Raw genomic sequence first — 25,537 nt, 5'->3', positions numbered from 1 at the left:
TATTTCCTGAGCTACTCAAACTATGCAGCAAAAATCCATAAAAGTTATTGTGTGTAAACTCTTCCTTGCTAAAGCTAATCAAAAACACGTTTTTGTAATGTTTGAGGAACTGTCCAGAATTGTCCCAACAATGTATTTTTGTTTGTTAATATCTAATACAGAAAAGAACCTGCCTACCAATGCAGAAGACAAGAAACACAGGTTCGATCCCTGGGTTGGGAAGAGGCCATGGCAACCCACTCCAGTGTTCTTGCCTGGAGAATCCCATGGACAGAGAAGCCTGGTGGGCTATAGTCCATCAGGTCCCAAAGAGACGGATGTGGCTGAAGAGACTTAGCACTAAGAGGATAATCTATAATTGAAATTACTGTAAATTAAATTCAAATCCATTTTTATTAGGCATGTTCTTTATTCTCTGGGAATTCTAAAAACTGTCCAATTGGAAGTCTTCAGCTTCTAAGAGATTAAAAGAAGGCAATAAAGAGCACTGGTTTTGGAAGTTAAAGGGGGTTCAAAGAGTGCCTCTGTTGTTTTTTTAGTTGTAGGACTTTGGAAATTTTGTTTAATCATTCTAAGACTCAGTTTCCTCATCTGTTAAATGGGGACAATAATAGTTCTTCCTTCAGTTAAATGAGATGGCAGTGAGGGAGTGAGGGCAGAGGATGGCTGTTGGTTCAGTGTGCATAGATGACCCATCAGGATTCAAGCAAAGTTTTCAGCACTTACTAAATCCTGACAAATGGAAGCTACTGATTCTACAGACCTGACAGATGGACTTTAATTTCTACAAGGTTCTTGCTTTTAAGTTTCTGGCATCCAGTAAATATACACCTCACCTTTGAGCCTCCAGTGACAGTAAAGCCCCCCCTCCAGCAAATTATTTGGATATTATTGAAAGACTGGTCATGCTCCTGGTAGATGAGAAAGCAGAGGGAGGGATCGAATCACCTTTCCACTAAGCATCATATCTCCGATACCTGGAGCCCCTGAGATTCAGGCCATGAAAGCAGATGTGGGTTTAAACAGCATCTGGAAGGACTTCATTTTAGCTGTGAAATCCTAGTAACATGTGGCAGCAAATCTTGGAGATGTTGATCCACAGAGTAGATATTGATTATTTAATGTGCCTGAAGTGGTTTAATTAAGATGCCTTCTCCCACACCTCCAAACATGAGCACTGTTTACTGATGTATCCTCAGAGCGGCACTCCACACACAGTAGGCACTTTGCCTCTCCCATCATTTCTGGATCCACCTACTTCCTTCATTCCAGGCTGCCACCCTCTCCCATCTACACCACCACCGCCTCTCACTGAGACCACATCAGAGCCTGCTCACGTCTGATTGCAGCATCCCATGCATGAAGTTATCCAATGGCATCCATTCTTATTAGGATAAAAACCAGGAAGAGCTGACGCCAGCTCTTTTCTCCCATCCCTACCTCCTGCTCTATCTGCTCTCTGCCTTCCAGCCACACTGGCCTTATGTCATTTCATTCCCTCTAACTCCCTTGGTCTCTTGAGCCACAGGAACTTTGCACAAATATTCCTTCTGTTAAGATGTTTCTCTCCCATGCCTACAGCCCTCCCCTATGCATTCCTTCCCAGATCCACCCTGTGACAGCCTGAGTCTTCTGAGACGTTGACCCCAGGACAGGATTAAATATGCAAGAGTTTCACTGGGGGACGTGCCTGTAAAGGGTAGAGACAGAGGGTGCAGGACGAGGCAGGGAGAGTCTCATGTCCTGATGCATCTCTGCTACCTGTGAATGGAGGGGTGAAAGGAAGAATGGGTTAGGAAGAGCCTCCAGCAGCTGCCTGGTTTTGAGAAGACTCAGGGAGGCCCCAGCAGAGCATGAAGTCTCAGGAACTCACCTCCTACTTTGTAGCTTCACCAAGGATGATCTCCACTCTCCACCTCATGGTTCAAAGTGGCTTCTCCAGTTCCAGCCAGTATGTCCCTCATCCCAGCCAGAAGGAAGGATAAAGAGAAAGGAAAAACATGCAAAGAACACACACTAACTACCACTTAAGGGAGTTCTCAGAAGCTGCCGTAAGACATTTCTATATCCCCAAAAGCCAAAACTTGGTCCCAGGGCCACATCTAGCTGCAAGGGAGGCTTGGAAGAATCATCTTTGCTCTGTGGGGTCATTTGTCCAGCTATAAATTTGGGTTCTGTTTCTATGGAAGAGGAGGAAAACTGATGTGGGGTAGGGACACCCAGCCATCTCCATCACAAGGCGAATTTCCCTCCACACGTGTTGGCCTTTGGAAATGACACCACAGAAAGCAAAAATCTGTTTCTTTTGATTCATGACCTGCACCACACACACAGAATCCCGCTGACATAACCCCCTTGATTTGACATCAATAGCCTTGGTGATGGAGGCTTTCCCCAAGCCACCATCCTGGGCACTGTCCCCGTATGGCCTCCAGGAAGAGGGTGCCACCTTTCCCAGTCCCAAGGCCACCGTTCTGGAGGGTCTTCCCTTTGTCCCATCTTGTTTCTCTTCTCAACAAGATGCTCCAGAGTCCTCCTGTGCTCAGCTCAGATGCAACTGTCACAGGTAAGAATAAAATCTGACTACACATTGAATCTGCTTCTTTTACTTAAACCTTTGCTTCCCGTTGCTTTTCTTCACTGAAAGGATACTATCTATACAGAATGGTCTGCCTCAGGGAACCTTGCCCCTCTGTCCAAATGTTAAACCAAAGTGCCTTTGATCAGAGAAACATCCTGACTGTGTCCACCTGTGAATGGCTGCAAAAAGAAGAAATTAACACATCCCTGCCCTCCAGCTTCCCTGGCTCAGGAGATAAAGAATCCGCCTGCAATGGGGGAGACTTGGGTTCCATCCCTAGGTTGGGAAGATCCCCTGGAGGAAGATGTGGCAACCCACTCCAGTATTCTTGCCTAGAGAACACCGTGGACAGAGGAGCCTGACGGGCTGCAATTCATGGGCTCGCAAAGAGTCAGACACGACTGAGTGACTAAACACGCACCGCCCTGAGGCTGGCCATTCCAGGAGCTTTTGTAAGACTTAGCACCATTTTACTTTACTTCCTCACCTCCTTCCCTCTCTGCTCTATGAAAGAAACTGGCTCAGGAAACTCAAACAGGGGTTCTGTATCAACCTAGAGGGGTGGGGTGGGGAGGGAGATGGGAGGGAGGTTCAAAAGGGAGGGGATATATGTATTCAATTCAGTCAGTTCAGTCGCTCAGTCGTGTCCGACTATTTGCGACCCCATGGACTGCAGCACACCAGGCCTCCCTGTCCATCACCCTCCTGGAGTTTACTCAAACTCATGTCTATTGAGTCGGTGATGCCATCCAACCATCTCATCCTCTGTCGTCTCCTTCTCCTCCTGCCTTCAATCTTTCCCAGCATCAGGGTCTTTTCAAATGCCAGTTCTTCGCAACAGGTGGCCAGAGTATTGGAGTTTCAGCTTCAGCATCAGTCCTTGCAATGAACATTCAGGACTGATTTCCTTTAGGATGGATTGGTTGGATCTCCTTGCAGTCCAAATGACTCCGAAGAGTCTTCTCCAATACCACAGTTCAAAAGCATCAATTCTTCAGTGCTCTGCTTTCTTTATAGTCCAACTCTCACATCCATACATGACTACTGGAAAAACCATAGCCTCGACTAGATGGACCTTTGTTGGCAAAGTAATGTCTCTGCTTTTTAGAATGCTGTCTAGGTTGGTCATAACTTTTCTTCCAAGGAGCAAATGTCTTTTAATTTCATGACTGAAGTCACCATCTGCAGCGATTTTGGAGCCCCCAAAAATAAAGTCTGTCACTGTTTCCACTGTTTCCCCATCTATTTGCCATGAAGTGATGGGACCAGAAGCCATGATCTTAGTTTTCTGAATGTTGAGCTTTAAGCCAACTTTTTCACTCTCCTCTTTCACTTTCATCAAGAGGCTCTTTAGTTCTTCACTTTCTGCCATAAGGGTGGTGTCATCTATATATCTGAAGTTATTGATGTTTCTCCTGGCTATCTTGATTCCAGCTTGTGTTTCAACCAGCCTAGCGTTTCTCATGATGTACTCTGCACATAAGTTAAATAAGCAGGGTGACAATATACAGCCTTGACGTACTCCTTTCCCGATTTGGAACCAGTCTGCTGTTCCATGCCCAGTTCTAACTGTTGCCTCCTGACCTGCATACAGGTTTCTCAACAGGCAGGTCAGGTGGTCTGGTATTCCCATCTCTTTCAGAATTTTCCACACCTTGTGGTGATCCACACAGTCAAAGGCTTTGGCATAGTCAATAAAGCAGAAATAGATGTTTTTCTGGAACTCTCTTGCTTTTTCAATAATCCAACAGATGTTGGCAATTTGATCTCTGGTTCCTCTGCCTTTTCTTTTTTGTTGTTGTTGTTTTTTTTGTTTTCTGAAGTTGGGTTTTGGTTTTATTTTGTCTTTTTTTTTTTTTTGGACAAAAGTATATTTTATTTTCATGTATGTGCTATTTCTTTTTTTCGCAGTGGGTTTTGTCATACATTGACATGAATCAGCCATGGAGTTACATGTATTCCCCATCCCGATCCCCCCTCCCACCTCCCTCTCCACCCGATTCCTCTGGGTCTTCCCAGTGCACCAGGCCCGAGCACTTGTCTCATGCATCCCACCTGGGCTGGTGATCTGTTTCACTATAGATAATATACATGCTGTTCTCTCGAAACATCCCACCCTTGCCTTCTCCCACAGAGTCCAAAAGCCTGTTCTGTATATCTGTGTCTCTTTTTCTGTTTTGCATATAGGGTTATCATTACCATCTTTCTAAATTCCATATATATGTGTTAGTATGTTGTAATGTTCTTTATCTTTCTGGCTTACTTCACTCTGTATAATGGGCTCCAGTTTCACCCATCTCATCAGAACTGATTCAAATGAATTCTTTTTAATGGCTGAGTAATATTCCATTGTGTGTATGTACCATAGCTTCCTTATCCATTCTTCTGCTGATGGGCATCTAGGTTGCTTCCATGTCCTGGCTATTATAAATAGTGCTGTGATGAACATTGGGGTGCTCGTGTCTCTTTCAGATCTGGTTTCCTCAGTGTGTATGCCCAGAAGTGGGATTGCTGGGTCATATGGCAGTTCTATTTCCAGTTTTTTAAGAAATCTCCACACTGTTCTCCATAGTGGCTGTACTAGTTTGCATTCCCACCAACAGTGTAAGAGGGTTTCCTCTGCCTTCTCTAAAACCAGCTTGAACGAGTACCACTGAGGCCTGGCTTGGAGAATTTTGAGCAATTTGGAGAATTTCTAGCATGTGAGATGAGTGCAATTGTGTGATAGTTTGAGCATTCTTTGGCATTGCCTTTCTTTGGGATTGGAATGAAAACTGACCTATTCCAGTCCTGGGGCCACAGTTGAGTTTTCCAGATTTGCTGGCATATTGAGTACAGCACTTTGACAGCATCATCTTTTAGGATTTAAAATAGCTCAGCTGGAATTCCATCACCTCCACTAGCTTTGTTCATAGTGATGCTTCCTAAGGCCCACTTGACTTCACATTCCAGGATGTCTGGCTCTAGGTGAGTGATCATACCATCATGATTATCCGGGTCGTGAAGATCTTTTTTGTGTAGTTCTTCTGTGTATTCTTGCCACCTATTCACCTATGATTGATTCATGCTGAGGTTTGACAGCAAACAACAAAATTCTGTAAAGCAATTATTCAATTAAAAAATAAATAAATTTTTTTTAAAAAAGAAACTGGCAACCAGACCCCAATAAGATCATTTTTTCTGAGACACTAGTCTGCCATCTTCTCCAATAAAGTCACTACACTTTGCCTCAATACCTCGTCTCCTGACTTACCGGCCTGATGTGAAGTGAGCAGAGTGAGCTTGGACTCGGTAACACAACCACAACGCCAGGCCACCTTTCCCAGTCCAAGTGAGTGGAAATGCAGTGAGTGTCTGCACCACCTCTATTTGTGGAAGCAGGAAGTCAGACAATGGAGGTAGGGGGAATTCTCGAAACTCGGAGTAGCATCACGGTACATCTTCTGTGTCATCCACACAGACAGGGAGTTTGGGTCATCTGATGGGAACAGCTGACTCCTTGGAAAAGACCCTGATGCTGGGAAAGATTGAGGGCACAAGAAGAAGAGGGCATCAGAGGATGAGATGATGGATGGATCGTCAGTGCAATAGACATGTTTGAGTAAACTCCTAGAAATGGTGAAGGACAGAGAGGCCTGGCATGCTGCTGTCCATGGGGTCACAAAGAGTCAGACACAACTGCACAATGGAACAACAGCAGCAACATCTTCTATATCATCCACTTTAGCAGCAGAAGAGAGTAACTGGATGATTCCAGCTCCTTGCATTTTGGGGGGCTCCCTGGCGGAGACGGACCACAGAAAGGGGTAGCACAGAGGTAAAGTATTATGTGCAAGGATCTAGCATCCTTTCCGTGCGGGCAGTAGCCATGTTTGCTCACGGCCAAACAGTCAGAGATGGAGGATGATTTATTACGAGCTGCTGCAGAATATATTATGCATGGTGGAGGCATGGGAAGGTCTTTGATATGTATCTGAAAGAGCTTCAAACCCATAAAAGAGATAAATTTTGTATGAAGAGTGTCACTGAGAGGCCGGGAAGAATCTCCAACACATCTTCATATCACAGGGAATAATGAAGGGCCCTCTCCTCACACAATCCGGGCATTAATTTCACTTAAAGAAGCCGCCATTAGCATACTGACGCGTGGGCTTCACTTTGCAGCCGCCGTGCTGTTGGGAGATACAACCAAAGACCATGGTCAAGGCCTCTACCTGCCGTCAGGGCCGGGGTATGTGTTCTGTCAATTGCTTCCCCTCGAAATACTAGTCTGATCTCTGCTTCCTTCCTTCGAATCCTCCAAACACCACCATCTTAGTGCAGTGAACTGCCTACTTTTGCTTTACTCTTAACCCTCAGCTTCTGGGTAATTCCCAAGGCTTTTTGGAACACAGCATCCCCCACGCCTTGGGCCTAGGTACCTTTCTTTCCACTTGGACCTTGTCCCTTGGTTTATTCAAGGACCCACCCTCTGTGGTAGCCACCGGTTGGGACATCACGGTCTGTCCCCTTCATCCTGTTTTCCCTCTCTGGCCAGGCTTTAGGGGAGCAGGTAAGCGGCTCACAGCAGTCTGGCACACAACCAGTTACTGGGCAGGCAACATAATATTTGTTGAGAACGCCTCTTGTTCTTGAATTATGGTTTCCTGCTCCAGGCTGCTGCCACTGTTTGAATTGGGCTGCACCTAATTATGGTTTTGTTTGCTTTAATAAAGAGACGTCCAAGCGTGCGGTGAGTGGCACACAAAACAATAATAACAATAATAACAGCCAAGTGTCTCTCTAAACATCTGCAATTAAGACATTCGTTGTTAATTGCATTAATTAACCTCCCCTATGAAGCAGCTGGTGAGGTTTCCACCACAAGGAGACGAGAAAGACAATTCCCAGAAGCGCCTGGTGAGCAGCTGGAGAGAACCCAGCCCCAGGTTCCAGCAGACTTAGGATGGAGGCACATTTCCACCGAGCAGCTGCCACCCAGGTAGGACCAAGGGACCAAGCCACCCTCCTGCAGGACGAGAGGAGCACAGAACCAACAGCACCACAAACCTCGGAAGGCTGAGGGATGGTAAAGCTTACAGAGAGGCGGTCACAGCAACATTCGTAACAACAGGACGCTTGGGTTTAGCCCAGCTCTCAATTCTCAGTTGGAGAATTTAGTTCAGTTCTCCTACTCTGATACCTTGGTTAACGCTAAGTGCGTTCCATTCCATCCAAGCAGGAGAACCCACAAAGCAACTGCTCTGTGATCACCCAAGGGTGTCTTGCGCTGGCAGAACAGGAGAACTTGCTGGAATCCTGATCCTAAACATTAGCGCTCGTTTCCCAGTAGGGTAACGTGATTTTCAGCTGAAGCTGAAACTCCAATCCTTTAGCCACCTGATGCAAAGAGCCGACTCACTGGAAAAGACCCTGATGCTGGGAAAGATTGAGGGCAGGAGGAGAAGGGGACGACAGAGGATGAGGTGGTTGGATGGCATCACCGACTCAATGGACATGAGTTTGAGCAAGTTCTGGGAGAGATGGTAGAGGACAGGGAAGCCTGACGTGCTGCAGTCAATGGGGTCTCAAAGAGTCGTTCACGACTAAGTGACTGAACAACAACATTATTTTAACATTTTGCAGAGATTCACAAATACTATCTCATCCTCACGAGTCCTGGAGACTCTAGGGACAGTGTGACAGTCCTGTTCTGCTAATGAGATAAAAGGAAGCATTCACCTTTCCAAAGCTGAAGTAACTCAGAGCTGGGGTCAGGTTCCTGGTCTCCAGCCCATGCTCTGTAAGCCCTGAAGTGTAAGGCCACTGGCTCCAAATTAAAAAAAAAAAAAAAAAAAAATGAGGTAATATGAGTGAGCCTTTTTTCGTACCCAAGGAGTTAGATTTCCAGATTTATCAAAATTTTTCTTTAATCTGAACTGACAGCTACTATACTAATTCTCCAATTCTGATACCTTGGTTGACACGAAGTGCATTCCATTCCAAATACTGATGAAGAATATAAAGCATGAAATTTCATGTGTTCAGTCCACAAATATTGGTTATGCCTCATATGTGTCAGACATTGCCCTAAGTGCTAGAGATAACACAAAAGGAAAAAGATGTAATCACGAAGCTCACGTGAGGAGGAGGACATTCATCTCAAGGGAATGTGGCCAGTGACTGTGGGTCTGAAAGAGGAGGCCCGTGTACTTCCGAGACAGATCAGATCTGGGAGGTGTGTACATGGGCAAAATGTGTACGTGAAGGAGGAGGGCTGGGGGGCCCAGGATGACAGGAGAGAAAGGACGGATGTCAGTGGTGAGAAGGATCAAAGAGGGCCAGTGAGGATGGAGTGGTGTGAGGTGGGTGGGAGGGGTGGGCAGGCATCCAGCTCTTGCCTTCCCCACAGTAATGGAAAGTGGAGGGTCTCCAGTGAAGAGTCCAGGCAGGGGCACCCCAGGACCGGGCAAGGGGCTGCTGGGCAGAGACCGTGGCGAGAGAACAACCAGCAGAGCTCAGCAGAGTGAGGGCCTCCCATTGGCGGCAGAGAGAAACAGGAACGCATCACAAGATCATTGTTGATGTGATGAACAGCGTGGAGGTAGATCAGGCCTGACAGGTTGATGCCCTTAGGTAATGCCTTTGTGTACCAGGGACCCCGGAGGGGGCCCAGGGCAAGGAGGACACACCCTGATCTTGGTTTGAACGTGAAGACTGGGTGTTTCTGCACATAGCAAGAGGAGATGCTGAGCTGGGGACGTGGGTCCAGAGCTGGAGGAGAGACGCCAACCAGTACGTGGACCTGAAAGCCAGCCCTATGCATGTGGAACGTGAAGCCAGGGCGGTGGGTGAGATCAGTTGCAGAGAAGGGAGGCGTGAGAAGAAAGGCGGCTCCAGGCTGAGCCCAAAGCAGCTCCACTGTTTAATTCTGGAGGAGAAGACGTTGATCTCCCAGGAGAGAAAGGATGATGGCAGGGGGACAGGAAGGAGCCCAAGAGAGTGGATGGCCCTGCCGGTCAGAGAGGACAGGGTGCGGGGTGGAGGGTCAGGCGCAGGGCCCAGGAGGGAAGAGATTGATGTTGAAGCCCACGGAGGGCTGAAGGAAGTGAGGCTGGAAAACATCCTCAGGGTTTGGGGCTCGGAGGTTGTTGGCAACCAATGGAGGAAGGGGTCAGGGAGGAGCCAGGTGGGAGCCAGGAGATCAAGGAGAAGGAAGGAAGACAGGGCATCTGGAGGTCTGGTTAAAAACAAAGAGATGGGTCCCTCGCGGCGGGCGTCGGGGCTGAGCCGCGCACTCGGATCCGAGGCTTCGCGGTCAACGGCTTGTTTGCGGGCCCCGCCGCAGCCGACCCGGCTCTTCGGGTGGAGAGACGATGGTGGGCCGGAACAGCGCCATCGCCGCCGGCGTGTGCGGGGCCCTTTTCATCGGTTACTGCATTTATTTCGACCGCAAGAGACGGAGTGACCCCAACTTCAAGAACAGGCTGCGAGAACGAAGAAAGAAACAAAAGCTTGCCAAGGAGAGAGCTGGGCTTTCCAAGTTACCTGACCTTAAAGATGCTGAAGCCGTTCAGAAATTCTTTCTAGAAGAAATACAGCTTGGTGAAGAATTACTAGCTCAAGGTGAATATGAGAAGGGTGTGGACCATCTGACAAATGCAATTGCTGTGTGTGGACAGCCACAGCAGTTACTGCAAGTGTTGCAACAAACTCTTCCACCACCAGTGTTCCAGATGCTTCTGACTAAGCTCCCAACAATTAGTCAGAGAATTGTAAGTGCTCAGAGCTTGGCTGAAGATGATGTGGAATAAGAAACAAATATCAACATAATGATATCAATTAAAACATATTTTTAAAATCTTAACTCGGAAGATGATCGGCTCTGGGGGAGTAAGGGCAGATGAGCTTGTTATGGACTGTCCTCCACAGTGAAGTCTACCAAAGTTAATTTTTACTTTGTGTAGATCCATTTGTCTGTTTTATTTATTTTTCCCAGTGAAAAGTGTATTTTGATAGAGAGCTTTTCATTTTATAAATACACTATGAATTACTGAAACATGCATTTTGTTTATTCCTAAAATGTGTAATTAGAATGTACATATAACATCCCATTACTTACATTAAAAATACCCAGTGCTCAGTTTTGAAAGATAGGCCCAAAAAAGTGTAGAAGAAAACTGAAGAATATACTTGTTTTGCTCTTCATCAGAAAGTTGGCTGGAAACTTGTGTTGATCAAAACTGAGCATTAAAATAAGAGATTATTTCTTTCCATTTAATCTCTTAAATATGTGTAATGTGCTGCTATGCTATAATAACAACTTCACCCCTACCCTTGAAATGTTTTCTTTAAATCAGTGGGTTTGATGTGTTCTGGATATTTATCTCGTTGTATTTTAGATACATGTAGTTGCAGATAGCACCAGGAATTAGACGTCTGTACATTCTTAATCTGGCTGAGTAAGCTTTACCAGTTAATGTCTGCCCACTTGCCTCATATATAAACTGAGGAAATGGGTCTGCTAATTCAGCTTCTAATTCCTTTGGTTCTGTGCAGCGTTTTCAGATCCCTCTTTCTGAGGGAAATACCTGTTTGGGCCGCCAGCCCTTGCATTTTTTTATACTCTGAATTTTGCATGCTTGCCTGACTTGGTATTTCTGAATTGGTTTTTTAAAAGGTATAACGTGTTGATTTTCACTGAAATCATGGTTCTGTCACTACTTTTGTAAGTTAACCTGAAACGTAACCTTCACGGTAACTGGGACGATATGCTTGTAAAAGTGTTTGTTCCCTTTTGCTTTTCTCCTCAGTGTACCTCCTTAATCCCCTCCCAGCCCTTATCTTGTGTGAGAATAAGGTATAACTTTGTGGCTGAAGACTTGAATGAAGATAATGGGACCTTTTATTCTCTAAATAGTGACGTATTATCTGCAGCCACAGATTGAATATCAGACCTAAGAATAAAGATCCTTGGTACTTAAAAAAAAAAAAAAAAAATGAGTGGCAGTGATGGAAGGAGATTTTGTGGGACTGAGGCATCAGGTGTAATTTTTTTTTTTTTTTTTTTGGAGTAAAGTTGATTTACAATGTTGTTAGTTTCAGGTGTACACCAAAGTGATTTAGACATTTACATTTGTTTTCTGATTCATTTCCCTTATAGGTTATTACAAGATATTGAGTATAGTTCCCTGTAGGACCTTGTTGTTCACTTTATGCCTACCACGGTATATCTTTTCATCCCAAATTCCTAATTTATCCCTCCCCCTTTTCCCTTTGGTGACCAAAAGTTTATTTTCTGTGAATCCGCGTCCCCTGCTTTGGAAGGCGAATTCTTAACCACTGAACCACCAGAGAAGTCCTGAGATGTATTTAAAGAGGAAAAAAAAAAGGAAAAAAAAAAAAAAAACAGGGATAGGTGGGTGGCTAGAGGGACGCCCAGGACGGCATGTGACAAAGCAAGCACAGCAGAGACCAGGCGACAGAAACAGGCTAGTCAAAGGCGAAAGAAAGCAAATTTCCCAAGGAAGTGTGAAGAGATGGGGTTGGTAAAGGGATCTGGCTGAAGAGTTTACAGAAACCAGAGAAAAAGGAAAATAAATCTCCCCACCCAGGTTTTATTCATCAAGTAGTGGAGCCAAAGTGGCTCATCACACAACGCCATGAAGGAGCAGGTTTTTCTCACACTGGCCATAAATTTGCAACCATGCCCATGATTTTGTGGGGACTTCCCAGGTGGCGTTAGTGGTAAAGAATCCGCCTGCCAATGCAGGGAACTCAAGAGACGTGGGTTCAATCTCTGGGTCGGGAAGATCCCCTGAGAGTAGGAAATGGCAACCCACTCCAGTATTCTTGCCTGAAAAATTCCATGAACAGAGGAGCCTGGCGGGCTACAGTCCATGGGGCCTCAAAGTATCGGACACAACTGAACGACCGAGCATACACATGCCTGTGATTTAAGGCAAATCTTATAAGGAGATTAGAACAGGCACTACAGGCTGAAGCACTCAGTTTCCTGGCAGACGCCCCATCAGCCTGACCCCTCCCGCTGCCTGTCTCAGAATGGGGGCGAGCTGAGGCCACCCTTTCTCCATGGTCAACCCACCATCTCCGGGGCCTCTGGGAGCACAAGCTGGGGAGTCAATAGACTGGTGCTCCCCCCGCCACGATCTGTCTAGTTCACTAACAAGGTTGAATACGTGAGGTCCCTCCTATATACAATGTCTAGGTCCAGCCCTGGTCCAGAGAAAGTACAAAGCCCAGATTGTTATTTTCTGAAAATGTGAAGTCTAAAGACATTTCACGCACGCGCAGGCACTGTCTTCATTCGAAGGACACTTTATAATGTTCAAAAAAGCAGCAGTGCTTCTATTTTGAAATCGCTTTTGCTCTCGGCTCACATCTCCAGCTGCATAAAGAGCATCCTCTCTAGTGTCCCCAAGGCCTCCGGTCATGTTCCTCGTCCACATAAAAGCCCGTTAGAGAATCATTACGGCTTTCAGATGGGCGGCTCATCACTCGTGAAGGTCCCGAGGCGGTGACAGAGAAGCGCCCCAGAGCCTCACTTTCTTCCTCGGGCCAAAGATCCGCCTGTCGTAATTAACAAGACTGGCCCCAGGCCAGCTAAGTCTACAGCCGCAAGACCAAACGAAGCCCTTCAACATTCCGCATGGAAGAAGCCTCTGTCTGATTTTCTGCCCCCACATCTGAAAAGCCACCTTGGACGAGATCCATGGAAAACTCCAATTCATTAGCGATTTCAACAGAAAAAGAAAATCTCAAAAGGCTTGTTGACAGCCACGGTAGCCATGGTGTAACCTTATCCTTATCTTTCATTACTCTGCTTTTATTAGGACAAGAAAAAAGGTGTTTGTTTTCATGGACATAACCCCAGAGGATGCTTTCATACGCAAGGAGGACAAGATGAAAAAACAAAAACCCGCTCTTATTGGAGGGACCCCCAGCTACACTTGAAAGTGCTAGGGAAATCTTCACCTCTGTGGAGAAGTCACACTTTCCTCATTATTGGTACAAGCCAGTCTTCAGGAGCTACTAGCTAGGTTCATGCAGGGCCAGGTGTAAAAGTCGTTAATTCAATGTGTACAAACCTCTGTGATACCCCACTCAAGGTAGAGGTTTAACCTCCTACAGCTCAACTCTGCTCCCAGCACAGACACAGATTCACACCCTCCTCCAGAGTCAGTCCTTCCTCAAAACAGAAGCATCTGCCAAGACGGTCGACGGGTCCAGGCAACCCCAGCCCTCTGAGCAGGCCGGGATGGGCAGTGGATGCCCTGGGCCTGTCACCAGCCTCTCACCTACGTCCGAGGTGATAGCGTGCCTGGGAACACAGCAGGCGTGCCCAGATGACTCCCATTCCATTTGGCTTCTGCAATGTTTTCTGTTTTCTTTTTAATTAATTGCCTAGATTTTAAAATTCTGATGTTTTCAGATAAATATCTGGATTTCCTGCTTTCTCATGAAAAATCGAGAGCTCTGACAAAATAAAGCAACTAGGCCAGCATCAAGGGATGCCCTGGGGAGCATAGCCCCCATAACCTTCATCAGCCACCCCCCCCAAACCTAGCCCCACACAAACATGAGGTCTCAGCCTGGAGCTCCAGCCCCCCCCGGAAAGCAGAAACAGTGGGGCCCTACTCCCCCACACTGGGCTTACAGTCCCAGAATAAGAAGCAGATGTAGGGGGAGCCATGTCCCTTGCAGACAAGGCCATGTGAGTCTCACCAGACCTCATACGACCCACCTGGCCCCTGGGGGCATTCACTTTGGAGACCCAGGACCCAGGGGAATGGACAACTGGCAATGACAACAAAATACCCTGCTTCATTACTGGCATATTTGGCTACTCGCTCGCATTATTTGAAATCTCTCAGAACAGCAGAAAAAGGCAGTCTCTCAAAGTGCGTGTTTCCGGCTGAGGTCAATCAAGCCCCCTCCCATGCATCATCCTGAAACAAGTGTCCTCCCGTGCTCTCGTTCGTGCCAACTGCCTTCGAATGCGGTGCTTTTGGTGGGTGAGCTCACCATTTAAAAGGGCCCCCAAGCACAGCGCTGAAGGGCTACCTTGAGTCCAGAGCACAGGAAGGCTGGGCCATGCCTTCCAGAGAAAATGCATATTATATAATCTTCCTTTGGTCATGAGTGATGGTGCTGTTGGTCATGAGTTTAATGTTAGGGAATTGGCATATATTAAATAAGGCATCTTTAAACAGAAACATGCACCAAAGGTGATTGTGTATTGGTCAGTTCACGAAACGTTGTGACCAGAGGCTCCCGAAACCCTAACCCAATGTACCCCCACCCCCAGGAGCAAAGGTTCAGTGATCACGCCCACCTTACAGAATCTATTGTCCATCAAGGCAGCCACTGAGAGCCTACCAGTGAAAAGTTTAGGGCAGGAGTGACTTCCCTGTATCCAGGGAGCCAGGTTGTGGCCGATTCAAGGAAGACTATGGGCCCTGGGCCCAGCATGGAGGTGCCCCTGGTCCCAACGTGGAAGTCAACCTTGAGGCTACCTTGCCTTTCAAGGGCCCACATTGCCCTCCTCTGTACATGCTGGACCCATTTCACTGTGTCTGGGTCCTTGTATGGGCTCCACTTGAAAGAAAGAGACGGGTCACATAGACGACGAGCCGACAGCTGACACCACGGAGATACTAACGTCGCCATCTTTGGGAAACGCCATCAACCCCAAGCTCTTCTTGGCAATTTTTTGAGTGATTTCACATTGTTTTAAGCTTTGTGCTGAAAGTAGCATTTTATTAAATATATGGATATCTTGCTATTTCACGTTCACTGCAATTCGGATGTGTGGAATCTGCTACCATGGCGCTAGGCAACCAAGAGCCTCTGGTCCTCCCGTCGAAAAAGCAAGTGAAGCCAGGACCACCCACGGCTCCTGAGTCCTCCTACCAAAGATCAAATTTGGGTGCCGCCATGGACTTCACTCAGCCTGTTTCTCCAGCACTGCAAGAGGGGGACACGGCCACTTCAGAGGGAGGTCACAGAGAGTGAATGACATGATCCAAGATGCCTGAGGGGGTCACTGGGGAAAGTTTTCAAACTGCAATAATTATATTCTCAGTAACCCCTAGGAAAACCTTCTGTGACCCAAGATAAATCCTGACTACGGTGCACTTCCCAGGCAGCAGGGAGCCGGGTGAACACCAGCTTCCACTCAGTCTCTCCTCCCTCACTTCCACCTCTTCTTAGGAGAAAAGCTGCAAATGCCGGGCTTCCTGGCGTTTGCTGTGCTGTGCTGTGTGCAGTCTCTCAGTCGTGTCCGACTCTTTGCGACCCCGTGGACTGTAGCCCTCCAGGCTCCTCTGTCCATGGGATTCTCCAGGCAAGAGTACTAGAGTGGGTTGCCATGCCCTCCTCCAGGGAATCTTCCCAACCCAGGGATTGAACCCACGGCTCTCTCATCTCCTGCATTGGCACGGATTCTTCACCACTGGCACCACCCTGAGAAAGCTTAAGATTGGAGAGTTTTAATAGTTTCAGGAGGCTCCAGGCTACAGGGGTGGCCCCGAGTTTCCCAGGATCTGGCCCTGCGCTGATTTAAGGCAGGGAACGAGGGCAGGGTGTGTGTTAGCTGGGGTGTGGGCTCAGGGCCGGCCGGCCTGTGCTCATGGGGCAGTGGTTTGTTCTCTCTAGGAATTACTAGCCCTGGGAGAGGCAGACTCTCCAAGATCAAGGCCCCAAATGCCAGAGCAGCAAGAATACAGAAAATGAGAAAGATAGTCAATACACATGTTATTTTTTTTCTTGTTAACCACTTGGGATCTGCTGAGATCTGATGGTGGAATTTTCAAGAGAAGAAAAGAGTCTGCAAGATGTTTCCACCAAGGCAGTAAGAATACATGTGCATCAGACCTCCTGGGGTTATGAAGATAGAGGGGAATCCTCCCCCCACAACTGGGGGAAAGGAGGAAGGAAAAGGGCCCAGGCTGCAAGCAGAAGTGGCAGGTACCCACAAGATAGAGAAGGAGCACTTGTAGAAGGGTCCCGGGCTGACACACCCAGGCTGGGCTTGCTGAAGGCATGACAGGAAAGGGACAGGGGGCGAGGATATGAAGCCAGGCGAGTGTGGGACGTGACTCCTGTTAACTGTCCAAGACTCCATGCTTTCCGCGCAGGGGACACAGGTTCCATCCCTGATCGGAGAACTAAGATCCCACACGCCACTCGGCATGACCAAAAAAAAAAAAAAAAAAAGGCTCCAGGGTGGAGTTATAGACCCAAACGAGGCCCCACTTCCCAGCCCTGACCCTGCCCTGCCTTTTTCTGCCATTCCAAGTTTACAACCCTCCTCTTCACAGTGCTTATTCAATGCACTGGTTTCTAACATTGCTCATTTTTACAAGCTTTAGCATTTCATTTTCAAGTTTCTGAGTTGAACGAGAAGTTGGAAGCATCTGGGAAACTATCCTATAGGAAATCTCACACATGTGCACGTACATATACAGCTATAGATATAGCTGTATATATATGTAAACTTGAAAAATACATAAATATAAAATATACATAGAAACACAAGTGAAATATCTATTTTTATAAATATATACACACATTTCACATGTATACATAAACCGTATATGTTCTATACGTCTACATTTCCAGATACAAATGGAGAAATAAATACACATGCTATACATATATGTCACTTTTAAATGGATACAATTAGTGTGGAAATGTCCCCTGGGTGGTAGCAGAATTGGAATTAGGGACAAAAACACAGGGCAGCATAAACTTTTTACTCTACAAACCTGCATAGGTTAAAATTTTACTTGTGTGGGGGTGTGTGTGTGTGTGAAAACATACATAATATAAAATTCACCTTTACCACTTTTAAGTATGCAGTTCAGTGGTATTAAGGACACTCACTTTACTCATTACTCACATTACTCGCAGCCATCACCCCCATCCACCTCCAGAACTTTTCTTCTTCTCAAACTGAAAGCCATTAAAGAATAACTCCCTACTTGCCCCTCCATCAGCCCCAGGCAACCACCCTCCTACTGTCTGTCTCTATGACTCTTTAGTACTCTTATAGGCGTCTCCTATAAGAGGAATCCTACACCACAATATTGTAAAGTAATTAGCCTTCAGTTAAAGTAAATTAATTAATTTAATTTTTTTTTTTTTTAAAGCGAGAGAGGAATCCTACAGTATTTGTGTGTGTGTGTCGGCCTGATTTCGCTTGTGTAGGTTTAGAAACAATTTAAAAAAAAAAAAAAAATCCACCTCTGAGTACCCGACATGACGCCTCTCGGCCACTAGAGGGGACTAGAGATCGCGAAATGTGTCCCAGGTTTATTCGCGGGTGCCCCGGCTGTGAAAGAGGGTCCTTCGCCTTTCTCCAGGGGGACCCTTGCACGTTCCTGGAGGGACACTAACCCTGAGCTTGCGGCGGGGTTAGGCTTGGCCGGCAGCCCGAGGCCTCCTCCCCCCACTCCCCTGACTGCTGGGGTTTGGGGGGGCTGGGAGGTGTTCTTCTGCCAGGACCACAGCCTCACCTCCGTGGGTTCCACGCGCGGCGCCGCCCCAGCGCAGAGAGCTGGTGACTGGGCACATATCCGTGAGCAACTCCGTCCTTTCATTCCAGGGGGACCCTGAGAAGTGGGGCTGTATAGTGATAGTGGAGGGGACTTCTGGCCTTTGAGTGGGGGGGGGGGGGGGCTAGTGATTAGAAATGACCGAGATTCAGCCTGAAATGCATGTGTGTGAACCATCAATCTCTAATTCCCCGGCCCTAATCCCACGGATGGGGTCGCACAGAGTCGGACACGACTGAAGTGACTTAGCAGTAGCAGTAGCAGACCCTAATCTGTCTGACGCAGGCGTATAAAGGGGTTATCACCTGGTTAATGTGTTCTGAGTTAGGCAGAATCCAGCTACCGGGTGAATCTTGGTGCTTTGTTGTGTCCGGAACTGACCAAGAATTTTGCACCCAAGTGGAAAACTGTGGTTGGAGGAGCAAGCAGCTGGTAGAGACTGAGTGACCCAGGCTTGGTCTGAATTTAGGGCTGTGACAGTCATCTTCTGAGAGGACAAACACCGACCACTTCATTAAATCAAATATATATATATATATATATATATAAATTTGGGCTTCCCTGGTGGCTCAGAGGGTAAAGAATTTGCTTGTGATGCAGGAGTCCTGGATTCGATCCCTGGGTTGGGAAGATCCCCTGGAGGAGGGCATGGCAACCCTCTCCAGTATTCTTGCCTGGAGAATCCCCATGGACAGAGGAGGCTGGTGGGCTATAGTCCATAGGGTTGCAAAGAGCCAGACATGATTGAATGACTAAGAACAGCACTCTTTTATATCTTTTTACTTCTCTCAGACAGTAAAGCGTCTGCCTACAATGCGGGAGACCCAGGTTCGATCCCTGGGTGGGGTAGATCCTCTGGAGAAGGAAATGGCAACCCACTCCAATACCCTTGCCTGGAAAATCCCATGGGAGGAGCCTGGTAGGCTACAGTACATGGGGTCACAAACAGTTGGACACGACTGAGCAACTTGACTTTAATACTTTCAATATTACAGAAAGAGCATCATTTTAGTTTTCTTACTGGTATGTGTGAATAGGTTATACTGTCTATAAATCTCATTTCAGAGCAGTTAAGAACACTCTTTTAGATATTTGTGGTCTCCAGCCCTGTCCTTACATTCGAATCATCTGAGGAGTTTTTAAAAGTGACATCAACTGGAATTCCCTGGCGGTCCAGTGTTTACGACTCCGTGCTTCCACTGCAGGGGACCTGGGTCTGATCCTTGGTGGGGGAAATAAGATTTTGCAAGCCAGGAGTCATGACCAAAAAAGTTAAGCAATAAAATAAAATATAAAATTAAAGGATTTTGACTACCTGATGCGAAGACCCAACTCATTAGAAAAGACCCTGATGCCAGGAAAGATTGAAGGCAGAAGGAGAAGGGGATGATAGTGGATGAGATGGTTGGATGGCATCACCAACTCATGGGAGAAGGCGAAGGACAAGGAAGCCTGGTGTGCTACAGTTCATGGGGTTGCAAAGAGTTGGACACGACTGAGCACCTGAACAACAACAAAAAAATAAAAATGACATTAATGCTGCTGCCCCACTTGAGACCAGCTGATTCAGTTTTCCCAGGGTGGGGACAAGCACTAGTATTTCCTAGAAGCTCCCCAGAGTGATTGTGAAGCACCGCAAGAATGGAGAACTTTGGCTGCCATCGCCCAGTTAGTGCCTGGACCAGGGGCTTTCCACCTAGGTTCCCACCAAACCATCAGGGAAGCTTTAAAAAACACTGATGCCGGATTCCCAAGGCTAGAAGTTATGCTGTAATTGGTCTGGGATGCAATCAGAAGACTGAGATTTTTTTTAAGATTTCTCTAGCTGACTCTAATGCAGCCAAATTTGAGAACTATCCCCTCCACTCACTTTCATGAACCAAAAATGAACAGACCAGCCACATCAAGTTGGCCGTGTTAGAAAATTTAAATCTGTGACCCCACCTCAGACGACAGACTCTGAACCTCTGAGCTGGAGTCCAGGTTCTGGATTTTAAAACCCCCTCTAGGTAATAATTTTGCATGCTAAAGTTTGAGAACCTCTGTCCCCATTCTCACACAAACCTAAATTCATCTGAGTCACAACCTGGCTTGTTTAACTTTCCACAGATTTCTTGTTGAAGATTGCCAGTTAAAGATCTATTCTCTAGCCACTACTTTTCTTTTTAATATTTATTTATATATTTTTGGCTGCTCTGGGTCTTCGTTGCTGCACTCGGGCTTTCTCTAGTTGCAGCGAGTGGAAGCTACTCTCTTGTTGTGGGTCTAGAGTGAAGGCTCAGTAGTTGGTAGCACACAGGCTTAGTTGCTCTGCAGCATGTGGGATCTTCTTAGACCAGGGATCGAGCCCATGTTCCCTGCATTGGCAGGTGGATTTGTAACCACTGGCCCACCAGGAAAGTCCGCCACTGCTTTTTCACTTCCGTGAGTGCATGCTGAGTCACTTCAGTCGTGTCTGACTCTGCACCCCCATGGACTGTAGCCTGCCAGGCTCCTCTATCCGTGGGATTCTCCAGGCAAGAATACTGGAGTGGGTTGCCATGCCCTCCTCCAGGGCATCTTCCTGACCCAGGGATCGAACCCACAGCTCTTACGTCTACCTGCCTTGGCAGGTGGGTTTTTTACAGCTAGCACCATCTGGGAAGCCCTTCATTCACATACCAAACCCCATTTCCCATAAAATGAACCACACAGTGTGACCAAAGAGCTGCAGAAGGCAGAAAAATGAGGCATTGGTGTAAAGATTTCCAGGAGGATGGGAGGAATCCATGAGCCACGTGAGATACCGATTCCACAACCTCAGCTGCAACAGGAAGAAATGACCTGAGGTGGACAGATGACCTCAGGTCACCTGCGTTCAGCTTCCAGTTTCCCAGGGCTTCAGTGGGTGCTCTGTTTCCCTGCCCCTGCTTCCTGGTAATCCCAGCAGCAGCAGGAGGGGAATTTATGAGAGACAGGGGCAATGGCAACAGACATGGCCTTCTGCCCTTGTGAAAAAAAAATTGCCACCGAGGATCCCGGATAAAGAGAAGCAAGCTGTCTTCATTCCTTCCCTAAAGGAGATTGCCCTTACTTATGACTGCTCCAGGTTGGTCCCCAAAGAGCTCAATACTAGAGTCCAGTTGCTGCCGAGTGGACATAGCTGCTTCTGTTTACTCTTGCCCATCTGGCACCAAAGAGATGCTCAAAGGTGGTCCCAGAGATGTTGGCCTCATTTCACTTTAGCAGGGACAGGTCATGCACCTGTGGGAACAGCTCTGAACGCTTGTCCCAGCTGCACAGGGTGTCAAATCCAATTTTGCCTCCCATTGTATCCCCAGGACCCAGTCCCATGTTTGCCCACCAATGGGTGCTCCATAAATGCCTGAGTGGATAATTGAATTATTAGCATATGGTCATAAAAATCATTACCCTTTACTGGACACCTCCTGTGTATCTAGCTTAGGGCTCACTGCCTCACATACAGTTGTTTCATTTAACCCTCCTGACATCTTCAGGAGATACCTGTCAACAAACATGACAGGTAAGGAGAGCTCAGAGAAGTCAAGGACTAGCACAGGGCTGCACAGTCCGTCAGCAGGGCTGTGAGTCCCACTGGAGACAAGCTGCCTCCCAAATCTGCTTTAGCACAGGTTTTATAATGTAATTTTGTAGTTTACTGTGTAATTTTCGTGAAACTGTCACTTATGTGATTTGTATCTCATTGCAATTTTATGATTGTAAATTTGTATAATTATGTAATTGTAATTTTACATAATTGCAATTGTATAAATTCTAATGTAATCTGGGGGATGGCCTTTTCTATGCGAGGAGGTGCACATGTGTACTTTCTGCAAAACACTTATATGAGAAATAACTCCAATTTTTTAGAATCCCTTCTGGAAAATGGAAGTGGGTGTATACTTCCACTCATCTTCTGAGGCTGACACAGACTTGATACCAAAATTCAGAGTAGAAGGAAGAAAAATTACAGACCAATATTACACATGAAAGTACATGCAGAAATCCAAAACGAAAAAAAATTAGCAATCTGAATCCAGCAACATAAAACAGGACGATTTCTCATTACTAAATTTAACTTATCTCAAGTATGCTAAGTTGGTTTACTGTCACAAAATCAATGTAATTCATCACATTAAAAGGATAAAACAAAAAATTTGTTGTGGTTATTTCCTAGACGCAAAACATTGTTTGATAAAGATGTAACATTTATTTTGGGTTTCCCAGGTAGCTCAGTGGTAAAGAAACTGCCTGCAATGCAGAGATGCAGGACGCTAGGTTTCAGTCCCTGGTCCAGGAGGATCCCACATACCTCGAAGCAACTAAGCCCTTGGGCCACAACTACTGAGCCTGTGCTCTGGAGTCAGGGAGCCGCAACTACTGAAGCCCACACGCCTGTGCACCACAACTAGAGAGGAGCCCCCGCTCACTGCAACTGGAAAAAAGTCCAAGCAGAAACGAAAACCCAGCGCAGCCAAAAATAAATAAATAAAATTAAAAAAAAAAACTGACAGAGTCCAAACTACATAAAGAAGGCCTATATCATTAAGGAAGATGGAAAATCCCATAGAAAAATGAATCAAAAATCACCTTGAGTATACACTTCATGAATGGAATCCAAATTGCCAAAAGACATATGCAAGTTGACCACCCTACTAGTAATCAAAGAAATACAATTTAATATTATGCTCATATTAGCCAAAAACTGAAACAATCCAAGTGTCTATGAACTACAGAGTAAATAAATTGAGATACAGTCATGCAATAGAATACTATGCAAATAATAAAAATAAATGAGCTATAACTGCAACACAATAATATGAATGAATCTCAGGAGCATAATACTGAATAAAAAACAATGCAAAATAATACAATGTGTAGTTCCCTTTATAGAAAGATCAAAAGCAGGCAAAAGAAACTGCATATTCAGAAATTAATATTCAGTTGATGAAACTATGAGTAAAAGCCAAGAAATGATTACACAAGAGTCAGGTGAGTGGTTTCCTGGGGAGTGCTTTTCAGGAAGGTGAATGCAGGTTCTCCTGGGGGCTGACAATGTTCTCTGATGTTGTCTACTGAAGTACTATGATTACCTGCGCGTTTCACTTGTCTGTGTGCTAAATTTCCTAATAAAAATGTTTTTAAAGATAGAACAATACCATGATGAATATTCTCATGCCTGCCCCCCGGTATGGTATGCAAGAGCCTCTTTAGGGCATATACTGGGAGTGGAATTGCTGGGAAAATGCAGAGTTCCTGTCTCCAAGATGGTGCCGGATGATTTACCAAAGTGGCTGCATCTGTGTACACCCCCACCAAGCAGTGTTTGACTCATTATCAGCAAATCACGTCTTCACCAACATTTCGTGTCAGACTCACTTCACTGCTCCCAGGAATACAGAACAGTATCTTGTCATAGTCTAATGAGTTGTCATCTCATTGCATTTCACTGATTACAAATGACCTGGAGAATCTTCTCCTGATTTTCAGTTCAGTTCAGTTCAGTTCAGTCGCTCAGTCTTGTCTGACTCTTTGCGACCCCATGGACTGCAGCACACCAGGCCTCCCTGTCCATCACCAACTCCGCAGTTTACCCAGACTCATGTACATTGAGTCAGGGATGCCATCCAACCATCTCATCCTCTGTCTTCCCCTTCTCCTCCCCTTCGCCTCCTGATTTTCTTCACCTATAAATCTTTTCTCCCAGGGTTGGGACTACTTTTGTGTTACGTAAGAGAATCCTACTTACCCCGAGGTTAGACATCCTATAACTTTCTTGAAAAGTGTTTAACTGTTTTCATTTTTAAGTTCGAGTAGGTTCTGAGAAAGGGTTCAAATTTCTTTTCTTTCTTCTTCTTCTTCTTCTTTTTTTTTTTTTTTTTGTTATATGAACAAACAATTGCTACAGCACCATTAGTTGAATAATCCATACTCTTCCCAGAGATCTGGCCTATCTCCAGTTTCTACATTAGGGGGTCTGTTTCTGGACTCTGTTCTGTTGGTCTATGTCCTACTGCCAATAATCACACTGATAAATTACTGTAGTTTGGTGATAACAGTTGTTACCTGGTAGATCAAGTTTCCCAAATATTATTTTTTTTAGGAGCATCTATCTTCCTAATAGTAGGATTTTGTGGATCACGGGCAGCCCTTGAGGAAATGCTTCTGAATTCTTTTAGAAGTATCTGGAACGTCTCTGTCTTCTAGAGAACAAATTACAGCTACTTGAAGTCCTTCAGAGTTGACTTGATCCACATGACAGCCATGTGTCTGAGTCAGTGATACACCAAGGGCAGGGCTGGGGGCCTTGTCCGTGGAAAACTTCAAAGCACTGAGACTGACTAAGGGCCCTCTGCTTTGCATCATCACCACGGTCCAGCAGCTCTAAATAGCATCCAGAATAGATGACTCCTCTCTGACAACAAAAAGTCTCTATTAAACAAATAATTGTTGTTATTGATGAGCTTTAATTACCTATGTGTTAAAAAGCAGAGGCTTCACTTTGCCAACAAAGGTCCATCTAGTCAAGGCTATGGTTTTTCCAGTGGTCACATATGGATGTGAGAGTTGGACCATAAAGCAGGCTGAGTGCTGAAGAATTGATGCTTTCGAATTGTGGTGCTGTAGAAGACTCCTGCAGAGAAGGCAATGGCAGCCCACTCCAGTACTCTTGCCTGGAAAATCCCATGGATGGAGGAGCCTGGTAGACTGCAGTCCATGGGGTCGCTAAGGGTCGGACACAACTGAGCGACTTCACTTTCACTTTTCACTTTCATGCATTGGAGAAGGAAATGGCAACCCACTCCAGTGTTCTTGCCTGGAGAATCCCAGGGACAGGGGAGCCTGGTGGGCTTCCGTCTATGGGGTCGCACAGAGTCGGACACGACTGAAGTGACTTAGCAGCAGCAGCAGTAGCAGAAGACTCCTGAGAGTACCTTGGAGAGGAAGGAGATCAAACCAGTCAATCCTAAAGGAAATCAACCCTGAATATACACTGGAAGGACTGATGTTGAAGCTGAAGTTCCCATATTTTGGCCACCTGATGAGAAGAGCCTACTTATTGAAAAAGATCCTGATGCTGGGCAAGATGGAGGGCAGGAGGAGAAGGGGATGACAGAGGATGAGATGGTTGGATGGCATCACCAACTCAATGGACATGAGTTTGAGCATACTCCAGGAGATGATGAAGGACAGGGAAGCCTGGCATGCTGCAGTCCATGGGGTTGCAAAGAGTCCGACAGGACTGAGTGACTAAACAAGGAACAACAGGAACCATGTGTCTACAAGCTTCTGGGCTTCCCAGGTGGCACTAGAGGTAAAGAAAATGCCTGCCAATGCAGGAGACATAAGAGATGTGGGTTTGATCCCTGGGTTGGGACAATCCCCTGGAGGAGGGCAT

At 46.2% G+C, this 25,537-nt stretch overlaps 1 protein-coding gene across 1 annotated transcript; it reads left to right on the top strand.

Annotated features, from left to right (window-relative positions):
• Window positions 1–9,819: 9,819 nt before the first annotated feature.
• On the top strand, window positions 9,820–10,850 carry LOC122681990 (mitochondrial import receptor subunit TOM20 homolog). The gene has a single exon (XM_043884639.1). It carries the CDS (start codon window positions 9,937–9,939, stop codon window positions 10,372–10,374), a length of 438 nt encoding a protein of 145 aa, XP_043740574.1. The 5' UTR covers window positions 9,820–9,936; the 3' UTR covers window positions 10,375–10,850.
• Window positions 10,851–25,537: the final 14,687 nt, after the last annotated feature.

Source organism: Cervus elaphus, chromosome 23 (assembly GCF_910594005.1).
Source record: "Cervus elaphus chromosome 23, mCerEla1.1, whole genome shotgun sequence".
Taxonomy (NCBI): domain Eukaryota; kingdom Metazoa; phylum Chordata; class Mammalia; order Artiodactyla; family Cervidae; genus Cervus; species Cervus elaphus.
The sequence above is the reverse complement of the archived record's forward strand: the minus strand, read 5'-3'. Positions and strand labels throughout refer to the sequence as shown.

Excerpts from the sequence above, each read along its gene's own strand:
- LOC122681990 (XM_043884639.1), top strand. The coding sequence starts at position 9,937 with ATGGTGGGCCGGAACAGCGCCATCGCCGCCGGCGTGTGCGGGGCCCTT.